Source organism: Suncus etruscus, chromosome 7 (genome assembly GCF_024139225.1).
Source record: "Suncus etruscus isolate mSunEtr1 chromosome 7, mSunEtr1.pri.cur, whole genome shotgun sequence".
NCBI classification, from domain to species: domain Eukaryota; kingdom Metazoa; phylum Chordata; class Mammalia; order Eulipotyphla; family Soricidae; genus Suncus; species Suncus etruscus.
In genome coordinates, this window is record NC_064854.1 from 59,006,868 (window position 1) to 59,023,743 (window position 16,876).

The 16,876-nt window shown below is 39.8% G+C and overlaps 1 protein-coding gene across 2 annotated transcripts in view; it reads right to left on the reverse strand.

Annotated features, from left to right (window-relative positions):
- Window positions 1-16,876, reverse strand: part of KIFAP3 (kinesin associated protein 3) — an 81,477-nt gene that overhangs the window by 10,502 nt on the left and 54,099 nt on the right. For both annotated transcript variants that reach the window (XM_049776451.1, XM_049776452.1), the window contains exon 19: window positions 11,466-11,565. In XM_049776451.1, coding sequence (XP_049632408.1) covers window positions 11,466-11,565 — 100 coding nt within the window. The remainder of the gene's footprint in view (window positions 1-11,465; window positions 11,566-16,876) is intronic.

Genomic DNA, 16,876 nt, shown 5'->3' on the forward strand with positions numbered 1-16,876 from the left:
TAATCCATGAGCCCCACACTCCCTTTCCCTCTCTGAGTTACTGTCAGTGGAGGCTTCAGGCTCCACTCATTTCTCATTTCTCAGAAATGAGAAAACCTGATGGACTTTAATGGATGGATTTTATAAATCAAAAACACTTTCAGTGAAAAGTTTTTGATACTAATAGTGATGATGTCAGTGTTAAAAGGGCCCTTGAGACAGAAATGTTTGTCTGTATATCTTTCTATCCATCTAATGCAGTCTAACTAAACTGAAACTTCAGTTTCTATTAAACACAATTGGGGGAGGTGGGTGCTAGAAATAATACTTACACTAAACTCTTCGATACAAAGGCTCCCACCAGAACGTCCTAGTTAGAGCCTTTTTTGTGTTTATACAGAAGCAAATACATCTATTTTCAAGTCATAATAAACCAATGTTTGAGCTGATGATTTTTTCAAAGTGCTAATCATGATAGTGAAATAAATCCATGTGAATTAAACCATCACAAAAGTTTGATATTTAATTCAACTGTCTATGTAATTTAGAATTCTCTCCTTCAGTTTTTTTTTTTTTATTTTGGTTTTTGAGCTATACCCAGCAGTACTCAGGGGTTACTCCTGGAAGGCTGGGGGAACATCCGAGATGCTGGAGACAGAACTCAGGTTGAGTGCATGCAAGGCAAATGCCCTAACCACTATGATATCAATCTAGTCCCCCAAAATTTCAGTTTTACTGACTCAATGACTAAACTGTCCATCTGTCCTTTCTTCCTCATTTTTTTGGGGCACATCTGCAGTGTGCAGTGTGGGGGGGTCCTATGTGGCACAGAGATTGGACCCAGGTTGGCTGTATGCAAGGAAAGGCACACTGTACTCTCTAGCCACTCAATGACTTTCTGGGAGTGAATTTCTTGACAAGTAATTTCAAAATAACTCAACTGATTTCAATGAAATCAATTCAATTAATTTAAATGCCAATAATGTCATTAATGATATCTATTTCTCCTTAATTTTTTTGTTTCTGAATTAATAATATCTTGACTGCTGAATCAAAGAATTAAAATGTTCAATGAAGATGCCCCAAAGTAGAAAAAAATAAAAAGAAATTTGACTGTACGCCTATGGAGATGCATATGTTAATATGTATGAAGTTCATCTTGTAAAGGTGTGATTTAGCCAGAAGGTATTTATCATCTTTCTGATACTTGTCAGGCCCCACTAAGAAGATGGATCATAGGACCCTCATAACAGGGATACATTTTACTTTAAAATTCTTTTTTTGTTGTTTGTTTTTGGGCCACACCCAGCAGCAGTCAGAGGTTACTCCTAGCTCTGCAGTCAGAAATGACCCCTGGCAGGCTCGGGGGACCACATGGGATGCTGTAATCAAACCCAGGTCCGTCCCAGTTTGGCTGCATGCAAGGCAAAGGCCCTATGTGCTATTGCTCTCGCTCAACCTACTTTAAAATTCTTAAATGTAGAGGAAAGAAAGTTGATCAAAACCTTTTCAGTCCGGTTCAGTCCCACAGTCACCGCTGGAACAAAACGTGGAAAGCAAAGCTCTGACTTATTAAATGAATTGATGAGGTGCTGAAACAGAGCATAGGAAGGTGCTCAAAGAAACCAACTTCTCCGGTGACTTAATTTAGGGGAGAAGGAAGACAGGCTTGTTCTTTAAAGGAGACCCTGTTCGAATCTCATGGCAGGCAGCACCCCAAACCCTGCCCTCTCCCCAGCACCCGTGCAATCCCTTACTCCCTCTTCTCAGTAAAATGAGTTCCTTGGGCCAGGAGAAAACCCAATAAAAGGAATTACAAAGACAGCGGTGAGATGATCCCAGTGGGTCACTCTGTTTGCAGACACGGGGCGCTGACCATCTGCAAAGATGCTGTTGGCTGTGGTTTGGCATTTTAACAGCATGTGAGCAGCCAGAGGAGGAAATTTTATTCTCATTAACTGTTGCAGATTTACGGCAGTGAAAAAGGGCTATGTAACCAGAGACGTGACAGTACAGAGATCAAAGCCAGGGGCTGGAAACAAAATAAACCCTCTGGCTACTTCCTGCAAGGAAAATTCACTCTGGCAATGTCAAACAGAGCCCAGTTAAAAACTACTCTCGGTTTTATGAGCTGTCATAGCGTGCAGCTCAAGTGGTTTGGGCTGGCTGAGTTTAGAACATTATATTGCCTGTTTTTTTGGTCTAAGATACTTTTATAGATTTAAACACACACACACACACACACACACACACACACACACACATACACACACACACACTGACAAGGAGAGGGGGAAAAAGAAACTTTTGTTTGGGCTGAAACCAAGGTGGTTTCAACTTATTAAAGTGGGTGGGTCTTAATTTATACATTCCTTTCTCATTTACTACATACAGCTTTTAGCATGTTGCACTTGGATTTATTTGTTAATATGTATTTGATTTAATAATTCATCTGCAAGCTGTACAATTTCCACTCAAAACAAGAGCAAATCACTTTACAAGAGTCCACCTGGCTCATATCTCTGGAGGGAGAATTATCTGGAATAGCACAGTTGGCCAGACTACGCGCATTATGGAGAATATGGGAATTAATTAGCTAATATGACATTTTAAAATAGACAGGCTCTAGGTTTTAAACTTTTTTTATATTCAAAAATATCTGGGCCAACATTTAGTATATAAGAAATTTTACGAAAATTTGTTAATACTTAAATCACCTTGCTAAATCAATCAGGACACTGATGAGGAAGAATAAATCAAGCTCAGATTAGAAAACCTCTGAGTTTAGTAGTCAGCTCCTATTATGGAAGCCAGGCTTAGAGGAAACAGATGGAGATATGCTGGGGTATGAATTAACCTCTTCTAGGGACCCAAGTGATAGGACAGCAGCGGGGAGGGTGTTGCCTTGCACACAGCCCACCTTGGTTTGATCCGACATACTAAATGGCCCGAGAACTTGCCCAGGAGTAATTTCTTAGATCAGAGTCAGAAGTAACCCCAGAATGCCGCTGGGTGGCACAACAACAACAACAATGGAAAAGACTTAACTCCTATTCTTTTTGAAGGGGCTTGTGGAGCTTACTGGCCAAATAGCCTACAGTTTTATTATTCTCACTACAATATGAATATGCAAGACTTTAATTTGAGGCCTACTTTAATTTGAGGTACTCTGAAAAAAGGAAAAAGCATTTTATGGGCCAACTATGTTAACAAAAGCTTTCAATTTTGCGAAAGGGCCTCATTCTCTTTCAGCTCACAAGTTTTATCTACTTGTAGAGGCAGCAAGAGACTGTGATTAATACAAATACAGACAAACATGGAAACCCGAAGTGCTAGACAATTACTCCTATTTGATGGAGTTATAATCAAGTCCCTGGTCACAACTGGATCAACTCTGAGGTCATTTCTTCAAGGACAAAGTCACACCAGATGGATGCTTGAACATTTTTTACAGTATCTGGCCACCTTTAGATTAATTCTGAAGTGGATAAATTCAGTTATATGGGATGTCTTTAAACTGAAGTCCTACTGTAGGACAGCGAATCTGTCCTTTGGAGCCAGCTGTGGGTTTAAGAGACAACAAAGACGCTCATCTCCCAAGAAGCTGGCTCAGGCCACCAGACTGAAAACACACAGGGCAAAGTGTGTCGGTTGCCAGTGCTTTTTGGTTGCTCAATTTCTAAAGGAAAGTCAAGCACTTAAAATATTTTTCGGAGCCAGGAGTATAATTTCTCTCATGTAAGCCACCCCCCACCCCCAAGTTTCCAGTGCTCTAAGTCTTGGTTTCTTGATTTGCGTTTCTGTATTTCAGTCAAGTTTACAATTTGCTAATGTTGATGTGTGATATCTAATAAAATCTGGCCTTAAAAGTTATAGGCCCAATTTACTAATAAAACCTAATGCAATTCTCCTTGGGAAATGCAAATGATTAGTGTCCCAGCAGTCAGACAGAATCTTTTTTTTTTAAACAGGCATGGAAGAAGTTGTCTCTATAAAAAGTCTAAACAAGTAAGACAATTTAAGCAATCTTTGAGGAATCATTTATGGGCATAGAGTAATAGCATTACCTAGATAGTAAACATTTATGCTGGCTAATTACTGATACGCATGTGACCCAAGTTCTCCTAGGCCAAGATTACCACCCGGAACTTCCGTCTTGTTTTCAATACAATTGGATTCATCTGAATAGAATCTAATACTACACTTAAGAGGACTGAACAGTGGGGAAAGATTCCTGAATGTGTGCATATACTACTTCTTGCAACTTGTTCCAAACAATCTAAAACCCTTATTTGCAGAAACAAGACATGTATTAACACCAAAGGTGACAGGCACTGTGTTGCACAAAAAGTACTCCTGATCATACTCTGAGTGTGAATACCTTTGACTCTCCACTTTCTAATGCACAGTTCATGGGTAGATGAATATAGTTGCTTGTTGTTTCAAAAACACTAGGGAGAACAGTCCCATCTCTTGGATCAAGTTTAATGGCCTCACATTTTATTTGGACTAGTTCCTTAATCTTTGAACCTTACCTTGTCAAAAACCACTGTGGGTCACACCCACAGTGTTCATGGGTCACTCAGAAGCCTGAGGTCAGCCCACTGAACACTCTCAGTTTTTGGAGAAGGTTAGTGCTATTCTTTGACTTTATCTACTTGACAATGAAATAAGATAAGATAGATGAGGTGATAACTGCCAGATAAAGACAATTATTAGTCTTCGCCAATACTTGGGTTTAGAATTTTTTTAAAAGCCTTTATCATTTTATTCTTTGAAGCATGTATAGAACCCCTAAGATATTTCCTCCTCGGAGATAAGGAAGTAATTGCCAAAATTACCATAGTAGTGTTTGGAAGGAAAATGTAATTTCATGTAAGGGCTGGGTCAAACCAAGTCTCACAGTAAAGAAACAACATTTTGCACTCTTCTAACCTTCTCCTCAAAATTAGACTGCAGCGCTTTATCACTCTTCCATATAATTTTACCCATCATACAGTAAACTTTTTTGTTGGGGGCTACACCTGGTGATGCTCAGGGTTCACTCCTAGTTTGGTGCTCAGGAATCACACCTGGTGGGTTTGGAGGACCATATGGGATGTTGGGGATGGAACCCAGGTCAGCTGAATGCAAGGCAAATGCCCTCCTTGTTTACCACCTCTCCAGCCCCGTAACTATTTCTTAATAAATGGCTTTATTTAGTTAAAAAACATTTATCATATTTTTTTTTATTTTTGGGTCACATCTGGCGACACTCAGGGGTAACTTCTGGCTCTGTGCTCAGAAATTGCCCCTGGCTTCAAGAAGGCAATCATTTTTGATAAACAAAATTTAACAAAACACTTAAGGGCTGTATTTTGCTTCATGATCACCTTTGACAAGATTTCATGCGTATTTACCAATCTCTCTAACTCTCACAGGCTAATGATTGCTGTCAATGTCTGTCAAAGGAGATCTAGAAGGTTCATCCCCCTCCACTGAATCCTTCCATACAACTTCTGTACTAGAGACATAGTAATTGCGGCTACTGAAACAGACTATTATTAGCACAAGTTGGGGTTATTAATTATACACTGATAAAAGATTTATAGACTTCATAAAGCCCTATAATAGAGAGAAAAAGAAATTTTTTAAAATCCTATATAGGCGTAGTAATTTTTCTCTCCACATAAAAGGATTTCTTGCTTGGGCAAATGAAGGGTTCTAAGTGGCAATAATCTGTTTTACCCTCTGAATAACTACTTTGAAAAAATATTAAAATTTAAATACTTCTAGAAACAATAAGGTATCCTTGCCAAGGGTAAATTCCTTTTATACTGGGAATATATAATTTTGAGGCTTTCTCAAGAGGAAAAAATTGGGAGTAAACTAAAGTGCTAAATCGGTGGCTTTATAAGCTAAGGAACAAGTCAAATTTTTACAAGTGCAGTCCTGGCCTCCAAAAAATTACACATGAAAATGTGGCTAAAAGTTTATTTATTTTTTTATAGGCTAAGAAAATGATTCAGCGCTAGTTTTAAAAGTACAAGTCTGAAAGATGTCAGCTGACTTAATGAGGTGGGGGAAAAATCGAACATCATAAACAGTATCTCTAAGATCTACTGCGTGTAACGTACAGAGACATTTATGCCAAAGCAAGGTAAGGAAGGGGAGAAGAGGCAGATATTAGAGACGAAAATCCAACACCAGAGCCAGCGGGCTCCACAGTACACAGCCAGTACTCTGTGAGCCAGCCGAGTGCAAGGCCAGGCTCTCTGAGAAGGCAGTTTCAAAGCCTCAAGTAAACCTAAATAGTGGGCAATTTTATTCCCGTTCATGAAAATTAGATTCCCATAAAAGAAAAAAAAAATGGGCCATTTTTACTGCAACAAAAACTGATTTGTAAAAGCTGGAAGCAGTTTAGAAATACTCAACATGAGGTTCTTGTTAAGTCTTGAAAATAAGAGTTATAATAATTTTTAAAAAAAAGGTCCAAATATGGTGCGGACACATGGTCTATAAGGGGGGCAGAGAGTCTTGCTCCTATTATTTTTAATTAGCTTCAAGTGCGAGTTCCATGCTGCTTTCTAACACCAGAGTGGGTAGGGGGAGAAATACGGCTGAAACACCAGACCTGATGCTAGGACCTTCTTGGTGCCCAAATGTTATTTTACTTGCCTCTAAGTGTCCCACAAGTCTGGCACCAAGAGTTTCAAACTGATCATGTTCAAATACCTGGGCAGGTATTCGCCTTCCAGCTGCCAGGACAGATTCGCTCCAACATCCGGATGGCCTCAAGCTGGAGAGACTCGGTCAGTGCTTGTCACTGTTTCCGATTAAACTGCCTTGCTCCATTACCCCAAAAGGCAGTCTTGAGATTAAAGAGGCCTCCCCAGACTCGGATTTTAAGACAAAAATACTAAAATGAACTGGTTAATAAGCGATCTTCTTTAAATCTGGTTCCGTTTCCTCCCAGCTTCAATGAACAAACTGTCGTTTTAGGAAGTGATGTTTTCTCTGACCCATTTACAGAAAATAGCAGCACTCTCTGCTCTTTCATCCTCAGAGCTGGCAGTCTATTCGCTATCTTGCTAATTTGTGCAAAAGGATGAAATGTGCGCTTCATATCTGAACTATTCCTACACGTAACCTGACTTACTTCGCTTACTTCGCTATTAGACAGATGACATAGAACAGAAAAAAACAGTCATCAAGTTAGCTGGACAAGTTCCCTGATTTGAAAAAGGACTCCCCCTCTCAGCCCCCAAATAGTTAACATTTCCTCTCCTTCAAAGTACTCCCCTCCTCCAGCCAATACTCAAAGTTCAATCAAGACATTATTCTTTCAGAGTCAGCCCTAATTTCCACATTTTCCAATAAATCTACTCTCATGTTCACAGCCGAAAAAAAAAAAAAAAGTGGAAGTATGAAGTCTTTACAAAAATGTTTTTCTTAAAGTCATTTGAAAATGGGAACATTCAAAAGCTGTATTTTAAGTCAAAGTAGTTGGAGGAAACACTTTTAAATGTACCTGCGAAGATCAGTGGCTATCAAAAGGTAGGTAGGTACTAATTTAAAATCTCACATCTGGGACATTGTGTAGTGAAATTACCAAGCCTGAGTATATGAATACTTATGTAGCAATTTGACGTCTAAATCTTCCCAGAATTCTAAACACTAAAAAATACTTTTTTTTTTTTTGGTTTTTGGGCCACACCCGGTAACGCTCAGGGGTTACTCCTGGCTATGCGCTCAGAAGTCGCTCCTGGCTTGGGGGACCATATGGGACGCCGGGGGATCGAACCGCGGTCCGTCTCCTAGGCTAGCGCAGGTAAGGCAGGCACCTTACCTCCAGCGCCACCGCCCGGCCCCACTAAAAAATACTTAGCCAGAGTGAAAGGCCATGGATTTTTATATCAGAGAAGAACATAGAAATCTTACTAAAAGGAGAACGTACCCAATCCGAAAGAAGTGAATCAAAAAACAAATGACTCCAGAGTAGGTCACCACAACACAATGTAGCAAGGAACAAATGAGGTATTATGGGTCATTGTGTATACTTTCTTGGTGTATTTGTTGATTCAATTAAGAGTTTGTTTTCACTTGAACTGCTGTCTATCAAAAATAGCCCACCCCCCCCCAAATAAGAAAATTTATTCTAATTATTTCTTAGGGAAGTAAAAAGATATACCATATTTTTTGTACCTTTATCGTGCAGACATACCACATAGTACAAGCAATCAGGTTAGCGTACTTTCACTGTCACGTATAGAGCTTTTGTTTAAGAATATTTTTGTTTGTTTGTTTTGTTGTTTAAGAATATCTGATTGGGGCCGGGCGGTGGCGCTAAAGGTAAGGTGCCTGCCTTGCCAGCGCTGCCTTGGACGGACCGCGGTTCGATCCCCCGGTGTCCCATATGGTCCCCCAAGCCAGGAGCAACTTCTGAGCACATAGCCAGGAGTAACCCCTGAGCGTTACCGGGTGTGGCCCAAAAACCAAAAAAAAAAAAAAAAGAATATCTGATCACTGCTGCAACTTTTATTTTTTCCTGTTTTCCTCATTTAAAAACTATGTGTGTCTTATGGTCAGGTGCGTCTTATAGAGCAAAAAAATATGGTAATTCATGATTTAAATTCTAAAAAAATTACCAAGACAAGGGATGAAAGACTGGCGTTTCTTAGGAAAATGTTTATTTTAAAATGGCAAAGCTTTCTCCAATAAAAATGACTATAAAGTAAATAAGTCTATCACCCTTCTTATTCAGAAAGGCTATAGTAACTATAATAATTTTTTTTGTTTTGTTTTTGGGTTACACTCGGCAGTGCTCAGGGATTATTCCTAGCTCTACGCTCAGAAATCACTCCTGGCAAACACAGGGGACCATATCAAATGCCAGAATTCGAACTACTGTCCATCCTGTATCAGCTGCATGCAAGGCAAACTCCCTACCACTGTACTATCTCTCCTGCCCCAATAAACTTTTTGAACTAATCCTGTAAGCCAATATCCCTATAATGTGTTTTTTATGATAGAAAAAAGAACTGCTTAAACAGTAAGCAGAAAATGACAATATAAAGGTGAGATAATTCCCCTTGGATCACAAACAAAACTAAGTAATAAAATCCTAAAGTCTTTGGACAGAATGCCTCAAGTAGTCACTTAAGATACCACCCCTTAAAATAGCTTATCAAATGATTACTTTTGAAAAAACCCAGAAAAGATTCTTTTGAACTGAATTCATTTCATTTTTCCCGTAGTTAGTAAAAAAGGAAAAAAATTTTTTTGATTCTTCAAAATGACATAATTATATTTCAAAATGAGAGTAAAATCTGTCTCAAACAAGTCAAGGATACTAGTCTTGGGTAAATTATCCTTGGACTAGAAAGGTTCTATTGCAGATACAGAATACTTGCTCACTGCACAATCTAAGTGGCAAAACAATCAATCCTGTAAATACGTATCAGCAAAATGTCTGCTATAAGTTTCAGAATCACATGCCAAATAATTTCTCCCTTTTCTAATTATGTTTCAGAAACCATTTATACAACAAACTGTCACAGGATGCGTAGAGCAGTTACAATGATTAAACAGAGCCTCTATTTAAGTAATTAGAGCTAATATAGACAGAAACATCAGCGGTAATCAAAGGCCATATGTTTTGTGGTATATTGGAAACATGTTGAACTTTTGACTAAAGCAAGAGAATTCTTACCATGACACTCCAGTAAAGCAATGGAATCATTTCTAAAGGTTTTCAAAAAACCTAGTTCTATGAGTTTAGAAAATAGAATTTTGCTTCCTTTTTCTAAACTATTTTGAATCCACCACTGCACATTGAATGTCTCACGTTTCATGTAACACTAAGCCCATTACATGATGAATCCAGCGGGGGGCAATCCAATTTCAAAAATGAAGTACAGAATGTACAATGGCACATACCACCGTGAATTACAGGCAGGAATGTCCACCTTCAGAGATGTTTAGTCTTTACATCTATGGCGTGGTATGCTGCAAATATGCAAATACCCAAACATATAGGCAAACACCCATGTACGCACTGGGGTGCAGTGCAGAAACAAAGCTATTTCATTCTGTGGGTTGTGGGGGGAAAAACAAGTTACTAAAGGATGTTTTTTAGGAAACTTTAATGGAGAAAACAGAAGCTTTGGCGAAACGTGGGCCTGTGTTCAAAGTTCTGATCTCCCATCACCTTGATGTGACTTGGTTACTTACATTATGAGAGCCTTGATTTCTTCACCCAGAAAAAGACTGTAATTCTTGATTTTTCAGATTCAAACAATTAAGATGGATATTTGAAACAACTGGCTATAAATAACATGATAACTAATGACTGCAATACCTATAAAAGTGGGACTAAGAGAGCTTATTAGAAGCGAATTAAAAGTTATGACTCATCAGTCACAACTCTTTTCTTCCTTTTGAGAGACCATCTGAACACATCCTCCAGACCAGAAAATACTTTATGTTAGTGAAAAGTAAAATTTAAGAGGAAATTAAATCACAATTTAAAGAAAAATAAATACAGGCAATAAAAGACCACAAATATTCTCAAAACTTGTCTCATGAAATTTCCAGTCAGCCTAAATATTATACCTCTAGGAATAACCTTTAGGGGAAAATACTATTTATACTTTCTGGCATGATTTTTAAAAATCTACGACACCTATAATTGGGCACCTTATTATTACTGTGGAACAATACTGACTTGTCACATTTTCTTTCATTAAACATTTCACTTGGATACCATCTAAGGAGGGAGAAAATTCAAAGCATCAGTTTTCATAAATAACGATGTCTGGACAGTCGCTAAATGTATGTATCGTGCTCTTATATGTTATCTTTTTACTGTTTTTAGAAGGCACAGAGGGAAAAATTCAGGTTCATTACCTTGGCAGACAGTCTGTCTCTTTCAATAGACAGCCTGAAATTCCAAGGAAATGCAGAAATATTATGTTTAGATATTTTATTTTACTTTATTTTTGGTTTTTGGGCCACACCCAGTGGTGTTCAGGGGTTACTCCTGGCAGGCTCAGGGAACCATATAGGATGCTGGGGATTGAACTTGGGTCAGCTGCGTGCAAAGCAAAACACTATCCGCTGTGCTATCACTCCAGCTCTACATTATTAGATCTTTGATTTCTAGTTCTTTGCAAAGAAAATGTGACTTCATGAGCTAATTAAAAAGCCAATGAAGGTGCTCTTAATAATACTGAAAATATCTCCTGTCCCACTTGAACAAGAAACAACAGACCAAGAGGGAATGGAGAGAATGTTGGCTGCTCTAAAACAAGGAAGACATTTTTGGGTGGTTGTTTTGGGGTCACAGCTGGCGATGCTCAGGGCATATTCCTGGCTCTGTGCTCAGGAATTACTCCTGGAGGTGTTCATGGGGCCCTATGGGAAGCAAGGATGGAACCCATGTCAACTGCCCACTGACTGCATTATGGTTCTGGGCCCAGGAGACTCTTAGAGACAGTGGCTCATACCTGCCAGGAAAGGAGTGCTGGCTGATGCCATCCCCGTTCTGAAGGTGATAGTTGTTGAAGAAATCTGGGCTGATGGCTCCTTCTGAGGCGATCAGTCCATCTAGATGGAAGGGAAATGACAATGAATGAGATATGCTCTACAGGAGGACAGTAAGGGAAATACACTCTCCAGAAGTGGGGAACTATCCAGAAAGCAACACAGTGGAAAACCACCTGTGGTACTTCACTTGGGAGAAAGTGTTAGAATCATCCATTCCTCCTAGGAGTTGAGGGCAAGGGGGGATTATACACACTTAAATGTGCTTTCATGACAAAGTGTCACAACCAATGAACATTTTATTGAGCCTGTCCTATGGGAAGAGCCCTATACTGGTCCAGAAATAAATTCTTAAGCATATCTAAATTAGCAATATATGTTTTTTGGTTTTTCTTTGGGTCAGAACCCAGCTCAGGAGTTACTCCTGGCTCTTCACTCACGAATCACTCCAAGAGGGATAAGGGGACCCGATGAGATGGCAGGGATGGAACCCAAGAAGGCTGTGTACAAAAAGAACCCTACCCACTGTGTTATCACGCTAGCCTAAATTAGCATTATTTGATACTTTAAATGTTTTAATACACAGATGATAGAGAGTATGCAGTGGATAGAGCACTTGCCTTGCAAGTAGTCACCTTGGGTTCAATCCCCAGCACCTCATAGGGTCCCTTCGGCCCCACCAGGAGAGATCCCTGAGCACAGAGTCAGGAGTCATCTCTGAACAGATGTGAGGTGTGGTTCCCAAACCAAAAAGCAACACCCACAGAATAAAATAATTCATGAACATCTAGAAGGTCTGATAGGAGAGGTCTGTCTAAATTCAAAGGGATGGATCTCCACTATCCAAAGTTTCCTCTGTCAGCAGGCTGGGAAAGTACTTTGAAGATATTGAATGGTAATTTGTTTGTTTTGGGGCCACACCCAGCAGTGCTTAAAGGTTACTCTTGGCTCTGAGTTCACTCAGGGGATGTCAGAGATCAAAACTTGGAGAGCCGCATGCAAGACAAACTATTACTCTAGCCCAGCGGTCTCAAACTCAATTTACCTGGGGGCCGCAGGAGGCAAAGTCGGGGTAAGGCAGGGCCGCATAAGGGATTTCACAAAAAAAGTCCTCAAACGTCATTATTAACAGTTTTGATTATTTCTTCTGAACATGAATGGAACATTGAGTGAAGATCATGAAGAGTTCTTCTGAACATGGCATCTTTTGCCTATTCCTTGTTGCCAGAGATTTGACAGCGCTTCTTCTCACAAATCTGAACCACATTTGGCTTTAGAGAGGAAGCAGTTGAGACCCTCAGTATGGCTTGAAGATGATCATCATTAAGTCTAGACCTGTACTTTGACTTATTGAAGTTCAATGTGGAGAATAACTTTTCTTTTTTTTTTTTTTTTTTTGGTGGTTTTTTGGGTCACACCCGGCAGTGCTCAGGGGTTATTCCTGGCTCCAGGCTCAGAAATTGCTCCTGGCAGGCACAGGGGACCATATGGGACGCTGGGATTCGAACCGATGACCTCCTACATGAAAGGCAAACGCCTTACCTCCATGCTATCTCTCCAGCCCCGAGAGAGTAACTTTTCACACAAATATGTGCTCCCAAAAAGGCACATGGTGCACTGGAACATTCGGGAAAGCTCAGGGAAACTGGGGGGCAATTCTCTCAAAAATTGCCCATGCATGTCTGCTTTCCACTAATCTCCCTGAACTTGGCTTTGAGATCAGAGTTGCATTGCAGGTCAATGAGCTCCATTTGAAGCACAGGAGGGGCATCTTGCACATCAAAGGAAAAGGTGTCCACAAAAATTTAGAAAGTGGCTCTGTGCTTTTTGAAGTCTGCAAATCTGTAATCAAATTCCTTCTCTAGCTTAAAAATAGCATCAACATATTTCTCACCACTGAATGGTATGCCTGCATCCACAAGTTCTTTGCATGCTGGGAAATGGCAAAGGTTTGTCTGAGAGAGCTGGGATTTCCATAACACAAGTTTTGTGGGGAATGCTCTCACGTTGTCATAGGCAGCACTGATAAGCTGCCCTGGGCCTTGTAACATCTTGTTTAGTACATTCAGCTTATGTGTGATGTCAACAAGAAAAGCTAAGTCCATGAGCCATTTGTGATCACTCAACTCAGAAACAGCATTTCCATCCTTCCATGAAAGCTTTCACTTCTTCTCTCAACTCAAAAAATCTTTTCAGGACATTTCCCCTGCTGAGCCAACGTACCTCGGTGAAATAGAGCACATCTCCATATTCTAACTTCATTTCCTCTAAAAAAAAGCATGGAACCTCCTTTGGTTTAAGCCCCTGGATCTGATTTGGTTGATGCATTTCACAACAACGGACATCACATTGTCACACAGCAGGCATTTACTGCAAGAGGCCTGCTGATGGATGATGCAGTGAAGAGCAATGGCCTTCTCTACACCCTCCTCTTCAAGTTCTTTTGAACAAGTGCCACCAGTCCATTTTTCCTTCCTGTCATTGATGGTGCTCCATTGGTTATTATTCCAACAAACCTCTTCCATGGCAAACCTGCATTCTCAATGGCATCACACAGATGCCAAAATATCTCATTAGCGGTGGTCTGGCCATCCACTGAAATTATTGTGAGCAGCTCCTCTGTCAATTCAAAATTGCAATCAACACCATGGACATAAATTGTGAGCTGTTCAGTGTCTGTTATATCTGTGCCCTCGTCAAGAGCAACTGAGTATGCATCAAAACATTTGGCTTTCCCACACAGTTGATGATAAATGTCACTTGATATGTCAAGAATGCGCTCTGCCATAGTGTTGGCAGAAAGGCTGATTTTGCTAAACTGACCTTTCTTTTCCAGACAGATAATACTTGCAGCCTGTAACACGCATTTTGTAACAAACTCTCCTTCTGTGAATGGTTTCCCTGCCTTAACAATCATCTCACTAACCATGTATCTAGCTTCGACTGATGCAACATTCTCTTTGGTTGCTTTCTTGAAGAAATCTTGTTGCCTCATTAGACATGTTTTAAGACTGGCAACCTGCTTGGCTCTCTCATTTCCTTGATATTTTGCACATTCCTCAGCATGTTTAGTTGAATAATGGCGTTTCAAGTTGTATTCCTTGTGCACTGCAACTTTCTCTGAGCAAATAAGACATGTGGGGATGCCCCTGTGCTCAACAAAAAAATACTGTGTCTCCCACTTTTCCTGAAATTGTCTGTGCTCATCATCAATCTTTCTCTTCACTGCAGGCTTTGATGAAGTCATGATGAAGGTATGACAAAATCTAATTCTGTAATAAACTTCTTTCCCTTCTCTCCCTTCTCTCTCTTAGGCCTCCGATAATGCAAGGGACAGCAGGCAGGAGCAGTGGAAATGACGTCTGCGTTAGGCGCAAAGTATTCTCAATTATTAGCTTACCGAATATTCGCAATAAAAAATCGATTAAGAAAAAAAATCGCAAAAAATCGCATTAAACATTTGCATACCCTGAACAGAACTGCTCGGGGTATGTGAATGTTTAATGCAATTTTTTTCTTACTAATGCGATTTTTATTGCAATTATTTGGTAAGCAAATAATCGCGAATACTACAATATTTGTAGGCTGGCCGCGAGCCACAAAATGTTGTACAGAGGGCCGCAAACAGCCCACAGGCCGTGAGTTTCAGACCCCTGCTCTAGCCAAATGGAAATATTTTATTTATCCAACAAATGCTTCAATTCATTTCATTTTATATCTATTGTGGCTATTTCTAAATTTTGAAATATAAAAACAATTCAAACTTCTCACAAAGGCTTAAGTTTTACATTTTCATGATAAAATATATGAAAGAACTATTATGTTTTTATTTTAAGAAGCTGATTTAGATTAATTAATTCTAAAAATATGGTTGAGTTTTGTGGATATCTGAAGCCTCATCCCTCCTTTCTCCCTAGGTAACCTGACCTTACCTGCAGGAATGGGCGGGGTCTTGGAAAAGGTAGATAAGGCCTTTGACCCAGGGGATTAGCTCTCTGCGGCTCTGCCCTTTTGGTCTTTGACCAGCATGGAGGTCAAAGGGAAGATGGCTGAAAGGAATTAAGATCCAGGGCTAGCTAAGAATGGCTGTGCTTGAAAGGTTATGATATAGGCCACACACATGTGGTGGTTAGGGCATGAATAAAGTTGATGTTTCCTGATGCCTGTCTCTGGATGAGTCTGATTCCGCCGTTCACCTAAACCTGGGAACCGCCAGCTGAATGGGGATCTCGGAGCCACATGGCCTGGGATGGCAGAGAAAAATCCCTCCATCCATCTCTATCCACCACCATCGTTAATTATTTAATGCTACAGATATCTGTTCTCGAAATTCTAATTGTATTAAAACAACAAACCTGAGGTGATTTAGAAGTTTTATCTGGTTGGAAATTGATTTATCTGGTTGTGTAATTGATTCACACTGAATAGTATTATCAATCTTCAAAGCAAGAAACCTGATTCCAAGAAATTCTGATTCTATTTATAACACATTCAAATGTATACTTTACATAATTTTATTTCATGAATATCAGCTGTTTCCCATTACTAAACTACGAGATTTTGGTTGGTGGGAATTAAAAGCCTGCTCCTTTTGGTTTGAACCCAAATCAGTATTTCTAACTACTGTGACTCTCAGTAGGGAAAAATCCTATTTAACTTTCAAGGCAAAGTCTCTATTTTCTAAGGTTCAAAAATCTAAATAAAATAGAAAACATGCACTTTATGGGTACAGTGCATAATAAACAAGTATAAAAAAACATTAGAATGAATTCAACATAGAATGGAAAGAAACCAGATGTAATTACTTGAATGCTTTCCCCCCCAAAACTTGCTGTTGCTCTCTTATGAAAAATACACATAGGGCCAGAGCGATGGTGCAGCAGTAGGGCATTTGCCTTGCATGCAGCTGACCCAGAATAGATCTCGGCTGAATCCTCGGGCGTCCCCCAAGTCAGGAGTGATTTCTGAGTGCACAGTCAGGAGTAACCCCTGAGCGTCACCAAGTGTGGCCCAAAAATCCCCCCCTCAAAAAAAACCTCCACATAGAAAGAAATCACAGCCAACAGATTTTGGGGGGAGTGTCACATGGTGCTGAGGATCAGATTCAGACTCTACTACATGCAAAGCTTGTGCTTGATTAACTGAGCCACAGTCTGACTCCTGCTCATAGATCTAGAGAGTTTTTCCTTCCTTTCATCAACTAAGTGACTTCAATGCAATAATATTAACAATTGGCAATCATGTAATATATTGAAAGCCAGAATATGCCAAAGCCTAACTAATCGTTTTGTCTAATACAAGCCCAGGAAAAGATGGGCTGTCACAAATCAACAATTACATGTAAGACATGTAAACATGTCTTACACATGTCTTA